Below are 17,790 nucleotides of genomic sequence, written 5' to 3'. Positions count from 1 at the left end.
CAAATAAGCTGCAACAAATAAAGCAGAATTTGCAGAAGTTCAAAATTCAAAGCTACCAATTCTAAAATGTTAATTATGAACGAGTGTTTGCATTCTCACTTCAAATCATGTTTCTCTGGCCGTGTCTCTTCTATACAAATAAAATATTTACTACAATTTATTTCCCGTCTCAATTTCAATTAAAAAGGAGACAAATTTCTTGGCTTAACAAACATGCGAGGAAAAATTTAAAAATTCATACTGCAAACCGCTGGCCGTCGTGATTTTCGGGAAGAGTAACTACGAAAATGGTTTAACAGCAATCTGAGGAATAATTAAAGTTGTCACAAATCCCTTTTTTTTATTAGGCTATTGTCATAAACTCGGTGATCAGAAAATATCTACTTACAATGTAGGGGCGGCCCATGATAATTAGTTTCACATACGCTCAACTGCGGAAGCACCTTCAACTAAACTTCTGATTGGTGCAAGTCAAATGACCGTCTTGCCCCGGGCAATCTATCGGATACAGGATACAAGAGGTATACATGATAGATACACATGGCTTAATGCCACTTAATATTCTACAAAAAGATCAGCCAGGCCAAGCCTTTTACCATATTGGATTGTTACCCATCCCACAATTGAGAAGTAGGCCACGAGGAAAAACATTCGGCTAAATAACAAGCGACGAATAAGAGAAACTAAGATTGTTGTAACAACCCGAGGGACCGAGTACAGGAGTTTTCGTAAAATTGCAAACAAGACCATGGTTATTATCGCTGTAAATATGCCACTGACAACACCAATTACCATTCCAAATCCTGTATTCTTGGTCTTCAGCTGACCGGATAACCACGACTGGATAATCTTCATGCACCTGTAATATGAGTCCAATATCCTTAGAATGACTCCATAGTACAAAGGTTGAATTTCGTGAGATAGCCTCTACGTCAGACCAAATATTTAATTATATAGTTAATTGATTCACCTCATGTAAAGTAAACCGTCTCCTATATGTTTTTGTGGGATAAAAAAACACATTCCCATTGAAGAAAGACTAATCATTATTTCATTAGCCGTAACCAATGAACAGGCAAAGCTTCAGTTTTTGATGTTCACCTCCCACAGCAAAAGACAAGTAACATGAACTACCAGACAGTCAAAGTTGTGATGTTATCGGGAAGCTAGATATATGCAAAACGCCAAAACATGTTATCAAGAATTTAAAGGGAGTAATAGAACCCCAGTAATTCAGGACATAGCGAAATACAACACTTTCCTTGCCTTTTTAAATTCAGTATCACCAGGAATGCATACATAAAACTTCTCTCCTAGAAAGGTGATTTAAAAACATCATTATAAATTGGTTTTGAAAATCATATTGTGTATTTAGAAAAAGAAGTCTGTACGATAAGACACTCTATCCTTAGATTTAAAGAGAAGCATTCTGCAAGAGCGACCAAATGATCATCTTGCCTCGTCCAAAAAAGATTTTTCCAGTAAAAACAACCGTATAAATCAGTATAATAAAGAGTAATAATAGCAAAAATGAATGTCTTACAGTATGGTGTATCTTCGCATCATCTCAGACAAAGAAGGATCGTTTGCTTGGCAACCAAAGTAGCTGTCTTGAAATATCTCGATCTTTGATTGGGTAGAGGTATACCAGCAATCATAGGTTTCGTTCACCTAATTTATTAGGCGTCAGCAGAAAGTCATACAAAAAAATGAGATTAAAGTCTTACAGAGCTTTTATTCAAGCTTCCAAGTTTATATATTCATCTGTTGACATTCATCACACCAATCCAACATCCCACTTAAGAAACAATGAGCTAGACTGCTACACCTCCATATGCTCATATGGGTTTATGCCTTATGGCAATAATCAAGTGGCAGTAGCACGCAAATGACCTAGTATCAGTGGTAACGAAGAAGAAAGTCAATTATAAAAGTCTGTGAAGTCGATAGTCAGCCATTAAGGCCTTCTCTGTAGTTTCTATCTTGTTAACTCTATGATAAAAATGTGCACCCCCGCCCACCCACAACAAGGAAAAATTGTAGTTACCACTGAAATTTCAATAATGCAGTATGTGTAAATAGCCATGTTTGTAGCATTTCAGTGTACTAACACAAATAACTTCAGGAGAGTTGGCGACCTATGATATAAACATCAAGGTTGTAATCAAAAGGAGTTTCCTTCACTTCATTACTAACTTTGAGGCATGGTCTAGTAATAGTCATAATACACGATGTTGATAGGGGGTGGAGGCAGAAGTCCCCGGGGTAGCAAATTTATTAAGTTTATAATTATTCAAAAAAAAAAAACCCGAAAAAACGCGAAAAATGTCCAGCGTAACATATAGAAATACAGACTACAAATTCACAATCAACAATCAAGTGACCGCTACATAGGAGCTTAGAGATTTCATTTATAATTCATTTATTTATTTTCATTATATTTTTTATTCTAGCTTTGTAATTCAAAAAAAGGTTTACCATTGATACAACATGACTTCAAAGTTTCTTATAATTGAAACACTTAACTTCATTTTACTTTTTGATAACAATTTTGACAATTTTGATTCTAACTGTGTAATTTTATAAAAGAAACATCCATTAAAATGTACTCCCTCCGTCCCGGTCAATTGTTGTCCTTTTGTTTTGGCACAAAGACCAAGGAAAGAGGAATGAGTCAATTACTAAATGACAAGTGCAACAAAGTGAGTGTGAATGATCAAATTGCTCATCAAGTTTATTCTTAAAATAGAAAGGACAACAATTGACTAAGACGCCCGGATATGGAAAAGGACAACAAATGACCGGGGCAGAAGGAGTACATGATTATTAGGTTAGTACCCAATAATGAACATCAACAGTTTTAAAATTTGCAAACAAACAATAAATTAAGCAAATGGATTTTTTTTTTTTTTTAAAAAAAAGAAGTTACTTATTGAATAGTTATCACAATGGGAGCTTAGCGGAATTATTTGAGTTTGCTCACCCATTTAAAGAAAAATATTTATTAAGGACACTGACAGGGAAGAAAATAAAAATTAATAGCAGCATGCCTATAGGGGGATTCGAACTTTGCCACGCTGCTTGGAGGACACAACTCTTACAGCTGAACACAGCAACTTTAGAGCTTAGTTTCTGCATTGGTCATTATTATTCTTTCATAAACGTTCAGATCAGGGGTAGCAAAACTCCGTTGTCTTAATTGATTTTTACTTCGTTGGGGTAGCAGCTGCTACCCCTAGCACTCTACTGACTCCGCCCCTGGAAGCGGACATTGAAAAAAACTGCTTCACAGACAAAGCATGAAGTCTGGAGAAGAATTTAAAAACTTGTTGAAAGAAAAGCAATGAAAGAGATCAATAATTCATAGAAAAGCCCCAGAAATTTTCATGAGACGGTGTCATGATAAGGTTATGTATGACACTAACCCATATTCTAAGTTAGTTGTTCATTTAAGTTTTAAATGGGTTAATGGGGTGTTACACGAGGAGGGGATTTTGATTCACAATGGGTTGGTTTCACATTATATCAATACTGATTCTCTACTAAGTGACAAATCAAAAGGGCCAATAAAAGCCACAAAACACCTGAAGAATATGATTAAATCACCTTTAATGTATGCTTAGTCGACCATGCAGCTGCGAAATTGGGCCTACAATCACTGGGAAGAGCTTCCTTTGGAGCTTCTGACAAACCAAGCAATGTCTCGCCTGAAAAATGGTCTCTAAATTCCACCTAATCATTTACAGGGAACAAGAGTTAAAATAAATACGGAGTATATAATATCAATGAAAGGAAATTATAATTTGTTGGTCATAAAGAGAACTAAAATTATCAACATGGCTCCCCTCACTCCTGAAGAAATTCCTAATGCCAAATTTCTACAATCACCCACTTTCTCTTCTAGTCTTGTATATATCTCCAAGCACTCACCTTCTCTTTTAGTCTAGTATAGCTTCTAGAAGATTGTGGCGGAGCATGACAAAAATAATACAGAGTACACAGATAGAAAGTAAATCTTTCATTCAGCTTAATGTGACTTGAAGCAAACAGATATTTTTTTGGAAGCAAACAGGCATCTATATTTTTCTTGAAGCCAACAGATGACGAAGCTCACTATTTACCATTTATACAGCACACAATCTCTCTGTGTTGTGAACACAAGTGTAAGGTTGTGTGCATCCGACCTCACTTACTCCACAATTTGCGGGAGCCTTTGAGGCATTGGGGCTATATTGTTGTCGCTATTTTTGTTTTTGTACAGTAACTAATATACCTGTTGATCTTTTATCTGTAATACACAGATGCCGAAAAGAATGACAAAAAGGTAAACAAGTTGAGAACTAAATGAAGTGAAGAGAAGGGATGGGCAACCAAAAGCACATTGTAGATTGAAATAAAGTTAGAAGGAAATTCGCTCGAAATTCAAAATGTCTTTCAAATTTTCTACTTTGGGCTTTTGTGGGCTGCAAGTACTTGTTAGTTGTTACTAGGGTAATGGACGCCAAAATAAAGAAGAGGAGGAGGGAGAAGATGGAGGAGAAGGGAAGATGAAGGAGTGGCGGAGAAATATTAGTCCCATATGATGGTAATATATTAATTACCCTAGGGCCTAGGGGGGAGGTGGGTTCTTATTACCCCTTAATAGGGTGGTTACTTCCCTATCTTAATCTTCTTCCTCTATCACCTACCATCATTACTTCATATTTCTTTTGTTTCTTTCTCCATTACCTTAAGAACAATTATTTACCTTAGATCCACGCAAGCACTGAGTATCGGCTTTGTATATTAGAATGAGAAATCATATATAGACAATCTTACAGAAAACCATTTAAAGCGTATCTAATCATACAGCTAGGAATGGATAAATAGGCACTAGCTTTCAGAAGAAAAAATTATATGAACAAGGAAAAAGAGGACCAGAGAAAAATTACAGCACAAAAGCGATCTTCACTTCAGTTGTAATAATAAGAGACAGCGACTTAAGAGTTAAGTAATCAAAGCCAACACTTCAACCACAAAGACCACAGATCAAACAAGCTTGCTAATGTGTTTCTAGATGACTACGAGGAGATCATAATTCTTCTCTTTGTTTAACCAGACTATTGCCTCCCCCATTTTTTTCAACTACTTATTCTTGTTCAAAGTGATTTTTTATTAAACCCTTCTTTTTTCTCTCTGTTTCTTTTCTCGCCTGACACTGTTTAAATCTATTAACGTTCCAACTTAATCTGAGCTTAGTAGTCAAGTATTAGTGGTTTGTCGAAATTTGGCTTGTTAGACACGTGCCTTGTAGTTTTATCGTGACAGCTGCGAGTCATGTGGGACATACAAAACGATAACTAAGCTAAATGTCGGAGTAACATAGCATGGATGTACAGGTAACAAAAGATGGTTGAAACTCTAAGATTTTAGATTTCTACAAATCATGATTAAGAGAATTCAATAGTAGTAGGACCTTAAAGATAGAAGCCCAGTAGTAATCATAACGACACCGAAATTTCCTTCTTTCAGATGGGTAAAAGACACGCTTTGCCTTATAATTAAGCAGCCCGAGTTCACAGATTTTGGAAGTTCTTAGGTCAACACCTGCAAATATAAATTAATCCATCAATCTGCTTCAACCTTTCCTAGCAGCTGCATATACATAATATGGACATTAAATTCACCTTTGCCACGAAATCATCACTTACATTCAACTACATTTTCAGGTGAAAATAATTTATAGATGATACAACTTTTCAGCCAGTTTCACAGCACAGGCAGCTGACAACTGATTGCTGAACAGCTAAATCACAAGACTTTTAACTATTTGTTAATGTAATCCATTCTTGTCTGAAGTACTCTCAGTCCGTCCTACTTACTTAATTTTCCTAATCCCAAACTACAGGATTCAACACACTTACAGAACGCTGACAATCATGGCCTACTCTAGCTGCCCTGGGAAAGGAAGCTATCTGTCGAGAATTGACATGTCTAGATCCAATGGTAACCCATTCATTCAGATGCAAACTGGTGCTGTGCCTCAAACTAGAACTCTTTCTTCCATTTGGTACATAAAAGTCAATTCTTGGCACCTCATAACCACACGACCATTGACCGACCACCTATGTTTAATAACTCTGGAACACTAATACAATATTGCATCACCCTGATATATAGTAACATAATACTAACCAACTTCATCAACTAGACTTCCGAGAGGGATTGTCTTAGTGTAGTAGTAATCAAACCCCTATACTGCAAGGAAACCATTAAGTGATATGCACGCAAAATGAAAGGGAAGTTAACAAAAACATATTCACCATAACAATTTAATTAAGGACACTTTTTCCTTGTGAAAAAAGGTAAAAAAAACAAAGCTAATTTCAGAGACGTAAATATTTGAATTACAATAGAGGGTAAATCCTAGGTTAAGATGCTAATGAATTAAATACCAGTTTCTCTACAAGTTTTGACGACAAAAAAATGTATTTGAAACTAAGGTTTACCTATTCATAATATGATAATACACTATAATAGAGAATCTAATATATGCATAGTAGATTTTAACCAAACACCATAATATGACGTACCACGAACAAATAATACATTTAGATTTGTGATTCGCTAGGAGGAATTGAGTCATGGGTGACTTGGGCAAAAACCGATTTGAAACAAGCTTAGGGTGCGGGGATCAGAAAACATTAAATGGCAACTGGCAAACGGCAGCTTGCACCAACACTAAGCATCTTCATCACCCCAGGGGCGGAATTACACAAACTTCAAGGTTAAGTATTTTACTACTTCAACTTTCGGGTGTGACGGGCCTTTCTCTGATAAAACTAATCAGTCAATGATGATCATGACGAGAATTGCAACATCTACACCTTAATTATAATCAAATAAAGCTAGCTAATAAGCTCAACAATTAGTAAAACACGACGATTACAATCAAAATCAACTCCATAACCTGCTCACAATTCACAGTTCAATCGAGCATAACATTACATAAAGAAACAAAAGCAAAAATTGAAGAAACCCTAAGAAGCATAAAAAGAAGAAGTAGAACTCACTGCTGGAGACGATTCGACATTGAGAAGGGAAATTAGAAGGAGAAATGGAGAAAGTGGAAAGAACAACGGCGAAGAAACCAAAAGCATAAGTGAGTGAGAATATTGAGAAAAGAGATAAAATTATTGCAAGAGTACAGTTTCGAATGATTTCACTTGGTTTACGCTTCATTTCCGCATCGATTGGTGTTGTCGATATAGATGAATCCATTACTTGGTATTTCCCGGTCACCGGAGAATGGTATACCGGTGATCGGAGAAATTTTAATGGCGGCCGATGGTTTAGTTTTGGAAGAACAAGAGTGGAATGACGACTACTAGTGCGGAGTTAGTTGGTTTGGCAAAGAGACCGGTGTGGTCCCATTTTTTGACATTTTTTGGGAGGAGACTTCCAACTTGCCCTCTTAACATTGCTGACAATTTTTTTTTTTTTTTTTTTTTTTTTTTTTTTGATAAGATGAGAAAATTAGGTTGATTCTCAAGGGTAAGATCAACATATCTCATCCTTTCGAATGATTGAGGTAAGTTGAAGTTACCGACTTTCAAACCACCTCGAAAGGGTTGGACATCAATGTCCAATAGAAGTCATGAAGTCAGTAACCTTGTTGGCTTCACGAGAGCAATATTTAATTATAATTTCATCGCTGACAAATTCTTACAAGTATTTAAGCATGGTCACGAGCTTGATTCCGATAAGTAACGAAAAAATGACAGCTGTTTGAAAATCAGTGCGCATATCTGAACTCGCTGAATGATGTTATTCGTTAATACTCTTTCTTAATTCCGCATTTTCTCTTCGATGTCATTGCTCTAATGGTGATTCGCAGAGCGTTTGGATAGAGAAAGATAATGGCAGATCATGTAAAAGGTGGGCCATATACAAAGATATGAAAAAGAAAATGTTACAATAACGGTTTACGTGACGGAATAGCAAGAAAAGTCCTTATCGCTATATCAAACCTTAGGTCCTTTGATATGGCTAAAGTCGTATTACCAAATCAAAGTAAAACTATCTCAGGACTAACAAGAATAGCTAGTGATAAGACAGGTATCGAATCCACAGGGAGGCGGTAAAAGCTAAGTCTAAGAGTATTTAAACTGTCTAGAAGTAACCGATTTCGGGGGGTTTTGTTTTGAGTTGATTCTAACAAACTAATTGCAATGTGAATAAAGGATGAATAACAATATTATTAAAAGTCTAGGAATTAGGTTCACTAGGTCAATCAGTCGGGGATTATCAATCAATTACTAAATCTATCAAGTTGTTTAAGGTCACAAGATCGGTCGACTCAATTATGCCCTTTAGATCGATTCTAACATGCGGTCGCTATGATTAGATACTCTCTATTTGATTATCGCAGCCTATATCAATTCTAACCCGGTCGGCGATAGGATCGATTCGCTACACTAATTAATAACTCAGGCCTCCAGTTGATTAACTAGAAGAATTACAATAATCAAACAACAACTTTAGTGATATCAATAGCAACTAATTGATTTTCCCTTTTAATTAACCTAGATCCCCTTCATCCTAGATGAGGGGATTAGCTACTCATAACTATAACAACAATAACAAATATGATTAAAGATGAAAACATAATTGCAAGCATAAGACAATAATTGAAGAACATAAAACAATAATGATTAATTAACGAGGAAAGATTAGTACCATACAAAAGGAAGATTAGGGTTCTAAGAGAGTTTTTCCAGCAATACCAAACAAAATATAACGTAGGTTTTGAATAAAACACGAGTCTTTAATTTATAATAAAAGATTAACGTTTTAGGAAATTCCGGAAATAAACCCGCCAGAGATGTAATACCCGGTATTTTAATATGATATTATATTAGGCCGAGTTACCAGCTGGGTCGTGTAGTGTATTTGTGACTCGGGTAATTATGTGACTCGGGTTTTAATTAATCTAACTAGGCTAGGCCCGTATCATCTTAATAGCACCTATCCTATATGTATAACCCATCTAACCAAACCCTAATCTCCCTATCACCATATTCATTTTAACCATGAGAAAAGAGAGAAAAGAGAGAAGAGGGAGCCGTGTGTGAAGGGAGTCACGTGAGGAATGCGAGGCGATTTCTCACCCTATTCTCATCCTATTTCGTAAGTAGACTATCTTATTACCTCTTTATTCAATTATTAGCATAATTATAGTAGTATTGGGATAATTTTCGTAACCCTAGAATTGGTTTGGGGGTTTTTGATTATAAATTGTATGAGATAAATGAATGGAATAGTTACAGCAATTTACAGATTCGTTGGTCTGTGTTATTTGAGTGTTTTACCTGTCTTAAAACCGTGGGATGCAAAAAGTTAAAGAAGAGACTCATGTTTATTCCAAGCCTAGTTTATGCCTGTGAAAATTGGTAGCATTTCACCGTGTAGTTTTTCCTGAAGAAATTATTTGTGAACGTCTATCTAAAATGTCCGCAAATCAGTAGAGGCTGAAAGATTACTTCTAAAACATAATTTAGATATTGAATTGGTTCTGGGTCTTTTTCATATATTTAATTTAAAGAGTTTAGATGAGTTAGGCGTTGGTTTTACTTAATAATCATTTGTCAAACTCGTTTTATGAATCAATACTTTTTATGCGACGGTTTCTGTCAGTTTTTGGAAATCAGTCTGAAAACCCTTGATAAGTTTGGAATTTGAGAAAAACACGTTAGATGTAAATTGTAGCTAAGACTCATGGGGTTCCAATTCAATTGGCCTTGCATCAATTCGAATTTTCTGGAATTAGTTATTCATTTTATACCGAGTCTGCCATGAGCAGGAAAATCAGGAAAAGTCGTGTTTGTTCTTTAAATTGATATTCCTATTAAGTTATGATGAGTCTAGGTTATGTGCATGATTAATTGACTGAGTAGATGGTAATTATACATAATTATGTTATGTAGGTAATGGATAAGTGAAGGATCATAAGTGATTGCTTGTGTGTGCTTGGATTGCGAAAAGGTAGGGAAATACACTTGACTTATTATCGTTGATGTTGAATTGTGTTGACTTGTTTGTGTTTCGTATGACCAAACTGTGAACGTTGACTTGCTTCGTGGCTGTTGATTTACGTTATGATTCATATACTGGAAGGTGATTGACTGAATTGATCGTATTGAGTATGTTATCACAACATTTGGTAACCAACATGATTTTATGATTGATCAGTTCAAAGATATATATATTGTGTTGCATTAATTTCCTTTGAGCATTCATATGCATTGGAGATGGAGGATGTTGTGGTGATGTGGTGTGGTGAAGATGATGTTGTGATAAGGCCAGACGGGTTTGTAGGACTTGCCCTGGTGTCCTCAACGAGGTTGGTGATCGGCTACGGTCGATATATAGTCTACTGGGGATCGGTATGGCTGGGTGTTCCGGGTTATGAGATATGAGTTGAGATGGAGATGGAGGTGACGGAGGAGCATGCATATCATATTTTGTTGTTTCATTGTATTCCCTACTCAACCTCGTGGTTGACCTGTGTATTCGTGAACACCTGTGACGATCCAAATATTGGGGAGTAGGCTTGACAGGTTTATGAGATAGGCTGGGAGCTTGATGGGCGTGAGACACTGGATCAGAAGACTTAGTAGCTAGATCATCATTTAGAAGACTTTCACTTTCATTTATGTTAGTTCCTTGTAATTTGATGTAAAAGAGGTTTTGTAATAATTAAGTTAAAGTAATTATATATTTTGCCTTGGAGTTTAATTTGTTATTCACTACCTCGGGAAACTGAGATGGTAACAATCCGGTTTATTAGGGAATGTCTTGCTAAAGGCTCCTTCATAAATCGGGGTGTTACAAAGTGGTATCAGAGCGAACGATCCTCGGGCCTAAACCAATGAACCCAATGAACGTAGGATGTGTCTAAATAAAATGAACCCCTGGGAATAAACTGTTAGGAGCTCACAGTGCGGTTAAGAAGGCGCCCTTAATACGTGCTCTTTTGCCCTCTTAGTTTTGAACCAGGTAACCCGAGAGAAAATTGAGTGAATGGGGTAGTTAGAAGGAAAACCTTGGATATAATCGAGTTGATGTATACCTTGAGACCCATATATTCTAACCATTCTGCAGGACAACGTCACGGTAAGTATTTTGTATGAATGATGACGTGATCATATGATGTTGTGGAGATGAGAAATAAATTTTCGTGTTCAGATTGATAATCAATGAAGTGTTGGATTGTGGTAATCGTGAGCGTGAAAATAATTGCGAATTGATGATATTTATCTGGATGGATGTGAATGACGTGTTGATAGTGCTATTATGTCTAGTGATATGCGGTTATGTGATCCCGAAGCCATGCTAGTATAGTATTGTGATAGTAATCAGAAACACTATTGAATTGCTTGTTTCTAGTCATAGCAATCGTGATTTAGATGTAAGGAGTAGATCGAGATGCGAAGGGATTCTATGGGATAGATGTTTACGTAAGTACAAAGTGTGAGATTTAAGTTGGGATGGGTTAGTATACATAGTATGTTTATAAGAGCTTGTAACATAGTAAAGAATGACCTAGTGCTGAAACTCATTTTGTTTGATTTTACTCTTTAATTGACCTTACTGCCATTTCTTTTCTGTTTATTGCCTATGGATGAAAATTTTATGAGAGATAGCCTCGTGAGTTAATGTTCATTTGGCATTGGTTTCATGCTTATAGGATATATGGATTAGGAGTAATAAATATTTTAGTGGGCTGTGGTCAGGAAGTTCCTGTGCAGTGATGTTTCGACCAACGATTTTGTAAAAATCCTCATTTAAATTGTATTAATAATTTTTGCATAATTCCAACTCCATCGTTCAGAAGATTCGCATATGTTTTCAAATTGATAAACCACAAAAATTCGTGATGTTTCTATATTAAATGGTAAGTTTTGCAAACTGACCCAAGTTTCGGACCAATTGCTGTCACATACTTGTTTGGACCAACTGAGTTGTAAAATCCTTTAAAAATTGAATTCTTGAGCTTTGGACCTCATTCTTTTTCTCACGAATTATTAACTCTCTGTATGTTATAAAAAGTAATATAACTCAAGTTTTCGTTGAACGGTTATTTATTCGTGATTTTTTTGGAAATTCAACGTGAATCATAACTTTTAAAATGTGAATGCTATGTTGAGTTTTCATGCAGTTGTTCGATTATTTCATGAGCCTTATTAATGTGAAATTATAGTGTCCTTATATGATGATAGTAGCACACATATTCATTGGTTATGTATCTTAACTAGTGATAAAAAAAAATTAAAGTTTAGTTTATAACATTGTTGGCATGATAGTATGAGTGAAATTGAATAGCTTAATTTGATTCTTAATCGAGGGTGAAATATTTTATACGAGTCCAGTTGTTTGCATATTTTATGCTTGGCATGTTATAATATCTCTGGTGTGTTCACCATATTTGTATAGTGGTCGGATATATATAAATATAAAACTATATTGTCATATCTTGGTAAAGTTGGTGGCGTTAAATGTTAACTTGATTGTTCTAATATACTCGCATGAATATTTATAATAATTATGTTCAAATGTTTACACATGGATGGTAGTAATGAGTATGTCTAAATGTTCACACATGTAGGATGTCATCCGAGTTCTAATGTCTTTTATGTGAGTCTGTGTGCCTATAGTTATACTTATTACTTTCATTGCATTAATTTATTTGATTGAACCTAAACTTATGATATGATAATAAAATAGTGTTGTTGCTCCTTATTGGATATGTTCATAGTTGTATTGTCATGAAATGCTAAGGTGATTGTTGCAATTGTCACGATATTTGAAATATAGTTTGATATAGTTACGATATAGTTACGATATTTGAAATATATTCTCGAACCGTCGCTATGAATTATAATGAGATAACCCTTTGATGATTCACATGTTATGCGTATGTTTAAATGATAGTCGTTATAGTTACGTTTAATTGAGCCGCGAGTTGCCTATTTGTTCAAACTGTGCAAACCAGAGAACTTGTTCACCTTGCTAATCTTTTGTCATAGATAATGTTTTACAAGTTATATGATGATATATGTACATGTTTAAGTTGTTTATGCGATATCTTTTATTTTCTTTGAAAATGAATTATCTTGAGTTGATGGATACAATTGAATGGTATGGTTGCTAAAATGTTAAACATATGTGTGATATGGAAGTAATTTTGTTGTTATTGTGAATCATATAACCATTAATACTCAATTGTAATTTCAATTGTTTGACTTCTACATTATTAAGTTAATTACTTATGACGACGCTTATGATCGATGGTTCCGTAAGGAGTTTAACAGGAATTTTATAATGTGCCTCCGATCTAAACTAATAATCTTCTTATATTGACTATATGGTTAGGCTCTTGTCTAGTTCTTATGACGTGATAAATCGTTTTAAAATTTAACATGTGATTGAGTTGGTACTTATACTTTTGTGTGACCATGCAACCCGTGATAAATAGATCTGTAATAAAGAGGTAAAATTTTGATTGAACACAGTTAATTTGTAGTTACTTGCTTTACATCATGGTACGAATCGTATGCTTTGCTGAGACGTCACCAGGGAATGTGTACTATCTAAAAGGTCTCCGATTAAATGTTGTAGTCGTGTTAGCCGTGAGTATAATCGAGTAAAGAAGTGTAACTAAAATCGATGTTGAGGTAATAGTCGTTCATTAGTAAAGATAGGACTGAAATGAATAAGATGAACCTGTAAATTACGAAATATGAGTCGACATCTAAGCTTGTATTGTTTGAAGGAATTGAGTTAAGTTTATCAGATTTTGAGTCAAATGGATTCTATGGAATGACTCTGTTATAAGATTTATGTTAAGAAAGTTATTCACCGTCAGATGAAAGTAAAAGTTTTGAAAATGAAGTTAAATTTTTGTCGTGTGAGTATAAATTCGGAATGAGATTTCCGGCCGAGTGTCCGGTTGTATGGTTTCATGATATTTGCTAGTCTGGGGGAATGAAGCTAGAACGGAGTCACAAATAGTGGGTTAATTTAGTCATGTTGTTCGTTCATGTAGTGAATTAGTGGGTTGTGGTTAGTTACGAATGTCAAAACGGGAAATGTAATGTGGCGATTTAAGTGAGTTGTGTGTTAACATGGTATGTTGATATTAGCATGATATGTAATGAATATTTGTAAAATTGGTGTAGTTAAATACATTTAATCTTTTATGTCATGGTGTTGGGTGCGGTTTAAATATATTTAGCACCAAGAATGAAATTTTATGTATGATAGTATTGTATGTTAACTTTCCAATATCGTTGTTTACTCGCTTGACTGACTCGACCAATAAGCTTGTAAAATTTGCCAATCAATGTGCATTTATCATTCGTCATTCGACCAATATTTCTTGGAAAATATGCTATTTGACATGAACCATATGTGAGCACCTAAGCATCTTCATCTTTGTAACCTGAGTAGTAATGTATAAATTAGATTGACAAGCAGATCCTGTGAATGTTATTGCGTGTATTGATTGATATGAAGAGTGTTTAGATTAATCTTTGAAATGTCTTAAGTTATTCAACATGGCTTTTGCTCCGATCCGTGGCGATGTTTTTGTGCAAAGAAGAATCGTAGCTTCCTTGAGAGAGCTTGTATATTGATTGTCTTTAGTAGGGATTAGTTAACTTGAACGTGAGTTGTGAATCTTTTATCCTCTTTCGGTTGTTAGTGTAGTTTGAGAACTTTTGTTATAATAATGAAGGTTACGGGGACGTAACCATGTTTAAGGAGGGTAGGATTGTAAAATCTTTATACTTTCATGTGTGATTTCTCAGTTTGGCTATATTGGTTATGCGTTGTGTGGGTTATGTTGGAGTGTTACATGATGTGTTTCTGTTATGGTTAAACTTCGGGGACGAAGTTTATTTTAAGGAGGGTGGAATGTAATACTGCGTTTAATATTCAATTTGGTGGGTGCCTTACATACTTTTGTATATGCGTTTCATAATTCGTTTGCGTTGGTTGGTAGAGAGGGTAAACTTCGGGACGAAGTTTCTTTTAAGGAGGGTAGACTGTAATACCCGGTATTTTAATATGATATTATATTAGGCCGAGTTACCAGCTGGGTCGTGTAGTGTATTTGTGACTCGGGTAATTATGTGACTCGGGTTTTAATTAATCTAACTAGGCTAGGCCCGTATCATCTTAATAGCACCTATCCTATATGTATAACCCATCTAACCAAACCCTAATCTCCCTATCACCATATTCATTTTAACCATGAGAAAAGAGAGAAAAGAGAGAAGAGGGAGCCGTGTGTGAAGGGAGCCGCGTGAGGAATTGCGAGGCGATTTCTCAGCCTATTCTCATCCTATTTCGTAAGTAGACTATCTTATTACCTCTTTATTCAATTATTAGCATAATTATAGTAGTATTGGGATAATTTTCGTAACCCTAGAATTGGTTTGGGGGTTTTTGATTATAAATTGTATGAGATAAATGAATGGAATAGTTACAGCAATTTACAGATTCGTTGGTCTGTGTTATTTGAGTGTTTTACCTGTCTTAAAACCGTGGGATGCAAAAAGTTAAAGAAGAGACTCATGTTTATTCCAAGCCTAGTTTATGCCTGTGAAAATTGGTAGCATTTCACCGTGTAGTTTTTCCTGAAGAAATTATTTGTGAACGTCTATCTAAAATGTCCGCAAATCAGTAGAGGCTGAAAGATTACTTCTAAAACATAATTTAGATATTGAATTGGTTCTGGGTCTTTTTCATATATTTAATTTAAAGAGTTTAGATGAGTTAGGCGTTGGTTTTACTTAATAATCATTTGTCAAACTCGTTTTATGAATCAATACTTTTTATGCGACGGTTTCTGTCAGTTTTGGAAATCAGTCTGAAAACCCTTGATAAGTTTGGAATTTGAGAAAAACACGTTAGATGTAAATTGTAGCTAAGACTCATGGGGTTCCAATTCAATTGGCCTTGCATCAATTCGAATTTTCTGGAATTAGTTATTCATTTTATACCGAGTCTGCCATGAGCAGGAAAATCAGGAAAAGTCGTGTTTGTTCTTTAAATTGATATTCCTATTAAGTTATGATGAGTCTAGGTTATGTGCATGATTAATTGACTGAGTAGATGGTAATTATACATAATTATGTTATGTAGGTAATGGATAAGTGAAGGATCATAAGTGATTGCTTGTGTGTGCTTGGATTGCGAAAAGGTAGGGAAATACACTTGACTTATTATCGTTGATGTTGAATTGTGTTGACTTGTTTGTGTTTCGTATGACCAAAGCGTGAACGTTGACTTGCTTCGTGGCTGTTGATTTACGTTATGATTCATATCTTTGGAAGGTGATTGACTGAATTGATCGTATTGAGTATGTTATCACAACATTTGTAACCAAGCATGATTTTATGATTGATCGGTTCAAAGATATATATATTGTGTTGCATTAATTTCCTTTGAGCATTCATATGCATTGGAGATGGAGGATGTTGTGGTGATGTGGTGTGGTGAAGATGATGTTGTGATAAGGCCCAGGCGGGTTCTGCAGGACTTGCCCTGGTGTCCTCAGTGAAGTGCAGACGGATCGGCTACGGTCGATAGTCTCTGGGGATCGGTATGGTGGGTGTTCGGGTTATGAGATATGAGTTGAGATGGAGATGGAGGTGACGGAGGAGCATGCATATCATATTTTGTTGTTTCATTGTATTCCCTACTCAACCTCGTGGTTGACCCTGTGTATTCGTGAACACCTGTGACGATCCAAATATTGGGGAGCAGGCTTGACAGGTTTATGAGATAGGCTGGGAGCTTGATGGGCGTGAGACACTGGATCAGAAGACTTAGTAGCTAGATCATCATTTAGAAGACTTTCACTTTCATTTATGTTAGTTCCTTGTAATTTGATGTAAAAGAGGTTTTGTAATAATTAAGTTAAAGTAATTATATATTTTGCCTTGGAGTTTAATTTGTTATTCACTACCTCGGGAAACTGAGATGGTAACAGTCCGGTTTATTAGGAAATGTCTTGCTAAAGGCTCCTTCATAAATCGGGGTGTTACAAGAGAGGATCCTCGATCGAGTCAGAGGTGACTCGATCGAGGACAGCTGCTCGATCGAGTCAGCAGTGACTCGATCGAGGAACTAGCTTCACAGGTTCCTTCTTCTCTTCTTTCACTTCTAGTCTTCATGATTCCTCGTTTCCCGTGCCATGCTTCGTGTACTCTTCTATGCCGTCTCCGCCATGCTAATCTTAGCTTGATCATACTCATAATGAGTCATTTCTGCATCAAAACACAAAATAGCGGCAGTATCGACAATTCATTGAAATAAAGCATATAAATGATATAATAGGCACGAAACGGTATGTAAAACGGTATAAAGGGAGCTATAAAAGTATATATGAAAGTGATACATCAAACTCCCCCAAACCAAACCTTTGCTTGTCCTCAAGCAAAGCAGTCAGACCAAACATAGAACAACAAACATATGGTGAATGAATAACTCAGAGCAAATGTCTAGGCACATACAAGACTCAGCTGTCCATATCTAGAACAAAGTAATGACCAAAATTGTGCTTAATAAAACAAATTCAAAAGCACGGGTAATAGACTAACGCAGCTCTTACTCAAGATGTGACATGATACCGAGACTCAACCAAACACTTTTCAACCTTGCAAGACCATTTTGTTGGATTCTCGCGGTTTCACTCATGCACTCATAATGGGTGAGATATATGTAGGATAGAAAGAAGTAAGA

General features: G+C 35.7%; 1 protein-coding gene across 1 annotated transcript; it reads right to left on the bottom strand.

The window, feature by feature from the left end:
- Nucleotides 1–322: 322 nt before the first annotated feature.
- LOC141587109 (uncharacterized) lies at nucleotides 323–7,423 on the bottom strand. Its single transcript, XM_074408537.1, has 5 exons — nucleotides 7,053–7,423; nucleotides 5,456–5,586; nucleotides 3,607–3,732; nucleotides 1,544–1,671; nucleotides 323–859 (listed from the first exon to the last, which is right to left on the bottom strand). Exons 1-5 carry the CDS (start codon nucleotides 7,258–7,260, stop codon nucleotides 556–558), a joined length of 897 nt encoding a protein of 298 aa, XP_074264638.1. The 5' UTR covers nucleotides 7,261–7,423; the 3' UTR covers nucleotides 323–555.
- Between the last annotated feature and the right edge of the window lie 10,367 nt (nucleotides 7,424–17,790).

This window comes from Silene latifolia, chromosome 6 (genome assembly GCF_048544455.1).
Source record: "Silene latifolia isolate original U9 population chromosome 6, ASM4854445v1, whole genome shotgun sequence".
NCBI lineage: Eukaryota > Viridiplantae > Streptophyta > Magnoliopsida > Caryophyllales > Caryophyllaceae > Silene > Silene latifolia.
The sequence above is the reverse complement of the archived record's forward strand: the minus strand, read 5'-3'. Positions and strand labels throughout refer to the sequence as shown.